The sequence below is a fragment of the Nicotiana tomentosiformis genome, chromosome 2 (assembly GCF_000390325.3).
Source record: "Nicotiana tomentosiformis chromosome 2, ASM39032v3, whole genome shotgun sequence".
Taxonomy (NCBI): domain Eukaryota; kingdom Viridiplantae; phylum Streptophyta; class Magnoliopsida; order Solanales; family Solanaceae; genus Nicotiana; species Nicotiana tomentosiformis.
Window position 1 is genome coordinate 135,586,778 of NC_090813.1, and position 4,836 is coordinate 135,591,613.

At 29.9% G+C, this 4,836-nt stretch overlaps 1 protein-coding gene across 1 annotated transcript; it reads left to right on the forward strand.

Moving 5' to 3' along the window:
- Positions 1-385: 385 nt before the first annotated feature.
- Positions 386-4,144, forward strand: LOC104102991 (uncharacterized). Its single transcript, XM_009610853.3, has 3 exons — positions 386-564; positions 889-1,169; positions 3,839-4,144. Exons 2-3 carry the CDS (start codon positions 982-984, stop codon positions 3,978-3,980), a joined length of 330 nt encoding a protein of 109 aa, XP_009609148.1. The 5' UTR covers positions 386-564; positions 889-981; the 3' UTR covers positions 3,981-4,144.
- The last annotated feature ends 692 nt before the right edge of the window (positions 4,145-4,836 follow it).

A 4,836-nucleotide genomic window follows, 5' to 3' on the forward strand; every position in this document is an offset into this window, starting at 1 on the left:
TCAAACCCTAACCCCAATGATGAAACCTTAAATCGCCTGTGATCTTTCAAATCCATGGCATTCATGGTTGTCCATTTTGCTCATGTACTTCAAATCTTGTTGTTCTTTCCATTTTCACAGTATGATTTCAAAATCCGTAATCCTGGAGTAACAGACCAAAGCGTGAAACTTTAATTCATCTGATTTTCTCTCGTTACCTTTCAACTCGGAACAAGCATGATGACATTAGCTGGCTTTATCATTAATATTCGACATACAAGGGTCAAATGCAATGATCTCTGGGTATTAGGGTTCTGACTGATGGTCTCTCATGCTTCAACGGTCGATCTCTCACTTCTCATGTATAGGTAATTATCAATCACTATTTTTCTCCTCTACTTTGTAAAAACAGCAACTGGATACAGTGGAGGAACTACAAGGAAACCTTCTTACAGAGAGGTCTCTAAAGGAACAACAGGTCATACTGAAGCAGTGAAGATCACATATGACAAGAGAGTCATTTCTTACACATCTCTTTGTGATTTTTTCTGGAAAATTCATGATCCAACCAATAAACATTTCCTTGTCAGTATCTCATCTCCTCTACTCTTAACTTTCTCTCTGATTCCATTTATACGACACACTTCACTTCTTAATTTATTCTTAAAAAATGAAATTCGTTAAGTCCAAAATCCCCATTATACACTTAACGACATGCTCCCATATATAATTATAAAAATTGATGACATATTTAGGATCATAAGTTCTAAAAATAATTTTGGTATGTGCCCAAAATCTTTCTTTATTTATGAGAAAAACATAGTACCCAGTCTAACCCGTTATATTATAAAATGAAAGAGAGGAAAGTAGAAGTTTAAACTTATATGTGAGGCATGTACTATTATGCAGAATTTCGGGTTAAGTACGCACTTGAGATCAGCAATATTCTGTTCAACAGAAGAAGAGAGGAAACAAGCACAGGAGTCAAAGATAAGGCGGCAAATGAAGCTTAATAGGAGGATTCTTACAAAGATTACTCCATTCTCGAAAGAAATTAAATATGAATTCTTTCTTGCCGAAAACCAACATCAGAAATATTATCTGCAGAAGTATTACAAGCTTTGTGGGAGTTTGAGCCTACGGAACACTCAACAATTTGTGGATTCCTACATTGCTTGCAAACTCAACGGGTATGTTTTCAAATAAAAGGCAGCATTCTTATCTTTCTTCAATTCCCTTTTTTGTGTATCTTGTGCTCCTTATACTATCATCAAATTTTGCTTTCCGTAAATTTTTGACAAAAGATTTAGGACCCATGAAAAAGCTCCTCATTTGACCAAATTAATTTTGAAAAATTGTAGTTAGTCGGTATGTAGACTCTAACATTAATGAACATATTACCGTACACAAATAAAGTTTTAGTTTTGAACAATGGCTGTGTATTTCTCATATCATAAGATTAAGTCAACCTAAGAAAATAGGTAACTCTTACAAAATATGATAATTAATAACCTGTTATGAACCATTTAAAGGTACTGATAATATCAACATTATTTACAATGTTAGTGTTAAAACTTCAATACTCTTCGATATCCACTAATATTTTTCCAATTATTGTCTCCATTTTTTCAAGTTCCTACTTGGTTTAAAGACACATGTTATAATTTAAAATTAAAGGCTAAGATTTAATTGACTATTAGCAAGACTCTAACCATGGTTAGATAATTAATTCCTTCTATATCTTTTCTCTCAAATATTTTTATAATCTCACAATTCTAGCTTTTCATTATCTCTTTCCTAAATATATTTATTTTAAACAATGACTTTAGTTTATCGATCTTTTCTTGTACAATGTTTGTTACTCTCATGTAATGTGTTTCACCTTACTTTAAAAGTAGACTATAATTACCCAAAAGTATTTCGAATGCAACGATTATAATTATTAATCTCAAAACAAAATTTTCATCCAAAATGAATTTACTTTATTAAGGTCCAAAAAAGTTTGCAAAACTACTATATTATTTTTAAGAAAAAGAAACGATGAGAAATGTGATATGATTGGAGTTTGCCACCAGCTAATTAAGTCTTTTTATATTTGAAGCGATTTTATCACAACTTGTGGATTTTCCCAAATTTGTTTCACGTTCTCTTGGGAGGAAAATCTTGATGTGCATGGAACTAACTTTTCAATATTTATTTTAATATTTTTTTGCACTACTACTAATTTATGTGGGTCAAATTAATGGTCTAAACTACTACAGGAAGAAAAGAAAAGTTTGTAACATATTTAGGAAAGAGATAACTTTGGAACTAGAATTGTGGGGCTGCAAAAAAATTTAGGAGCAAAAATATGGAAGAAATTAATGATTCTAACCATGATTAGGGCTCTTGTTTTAGTCAATTAAATCTTAGCCTTTTATTTTAAATTTGACATGTGTCTCCAATTCAAGTAGTAACTTCCTTTTGTAACGGGGCTAGGCATGGTCGGATCTACATGCTCGCCAGCAAGTCTAGACGTACGATCTCAAAATCTTTTCTTCGTATAATATTTATAAATTATATAAATAAACTTTTGAAAAACTATATATATATATATATATATATATATAGTGGCGGATCCACCCCTTAAGTTGGGGTGGTATGACACTCACTAGATTGACAAAATTTATATATACATATGTTGAATTTCTTTAAAATAAGGTTAAATATTTAATCCTGCCACCCGTAGTCTCAAACTAGACAAAAGTGTCATGGCTGAAAATGCATTTTGCAAGCTTTTCTTGGGTGTAAGGCTCATATTTCGAGGTAAATACTTACTCGCACACCAATAAATACATGACACATGTATTCACAAATACGGTTAACACTAAACTATAATTAATTAATATACATTCTCACGTTAATTTATCACTTAACCATGATATATTGACATGATTTGGTGTAAACATTCGACGTGTAAATATAATTATTGTTCTTAATCTCATATATGTGAGTTTTCTTCTTCCAAAACATAAAAACTTGGGTCCCAATAAGAATTTTGGATTGAGATCAAATATATTTTTTATAAATTTCTTTTGTTTATTATATCATAAAATTTTGCACTTTTCTATGGTTGTATCTGAGTTTAAATCTTTTTACTTCTAAATTATAATGAAAATTTGGTACGCATTGCATAGAGAAAAACATGAAATTTATGGATTTAATTTTTGGAACTTGTAGTTTATCTAGTTTTACATTTACTTATGTAGCATATAATAGCTATTAGAGATGCTTTTTCTATTATTCTTATTCTAAATTGGTGTAATTCCCTTATCGAAGATGTTTTAATAGAGAGGACGTGATTCTCTAAATAAAAAATATTAATATTAATTTTACTTGTGAATATTTATTTTTGATATATAGGAAAGGATTCCCCTAGTGAAAATATTGTTTTAACTTGTGTTGTTAATAATAGAGATATGATTGTTTGTTGAAAATGTTGACTCTATTTGTTTCTTGGTATAAAAGAGGTAATTTTCATAATTGCATATCAAAAATCTATTAAGTTGACTTAATAAATTCGAAAGAGATCGAACCGAACAGAATATATATTTCTAAAAAACTTCATAGTCAAAATAAGGTGTACATTAAAGAAAATGTGACACCCGCCACCTTTAATTTCTGGATTCGCATATATATATATATATATATATATATATATATATATATATATATATATATATATATATATATATATATTTATTTATTTAATAAGCACGTATCTGTTTAAAAAGCATCAAGTGTAAATGTGCAATGCTGACAAAATATACATGCATTGGTTTTTGTCTGCTGATCTGTTTAAGATTCAATGAATGTGCAGAGTATTGGCTTTGGATGGGGAACTCATCTTGGACAAGTTACCACAATTAGCGACGACTTGTCTGTTACCCAAGCAATGCAGATCAACTTGTGATGAAATTATACAAGATTTAAAGACAAGTTTAATCAGCCATACTTCTTAATTAGCGACTTCATTATTTTCTTTTTCATTCTATATATATCTTATACCAGAAACCAATTGAAATTTCATAATGGCATATATAGCAGGGTACAAATTTCAAAGCATATCTAGCTAGCATATTATCTATCAACTGTTCCGGCAAATTGAGGTTTACATTTTTCTTCATTGTCTGGTTTTGACTTAAGGTTTCATATTTTGGGGATATGCTAGCAATTGTGTTAGTATTTATTTATTTATTTATTGCAATTCTGTTAGTAAATTATCAAGGAGCATGAAATTCTTTTGCAAATTTACCAACAGAACTGATATACGCGCAATTTTGCCAACAGATTGTCAATCAATTGGTAAATGGTAATTTCCCTATGGAGACGAATCAACTGACTAGAAGTTAACTAATGGGATTATGGAATCCGTTGCCAAATTTATCAACCGATTTCATTTGCGCATTCAAATAAGTTCTATTTTTAATAATTTGTACCTATAAACGTTGGAGTATGTGAAGATCTTTTTTTCCGCAATATTTACAAAATGAGTTCTCTTGGTAATCCATACCAAGGAATATTGGAGAATACAAAAAAATGATTCAACTTCTTCGCAATATTTACCAATGGGGATGTGTTTTATATGTGGTAATTTTTTTGTTGGTAATTAATCCGCTGGCATCGTTGCTAAATTACATTGTTACATTTTACCCGGGATACTTACAAATTGAATTCATCAGTTGGTAAAGTTTGATTAGAAAAAAAAAAGTTTGTAATCCTCTATTAAATTTTTGGTAAAAAGATTTTTTTCTAATTCGTTGATTATCCGTCAGTAATTTATCAACGAAAATTATGGTTTGTAAAATATGTTGGTAA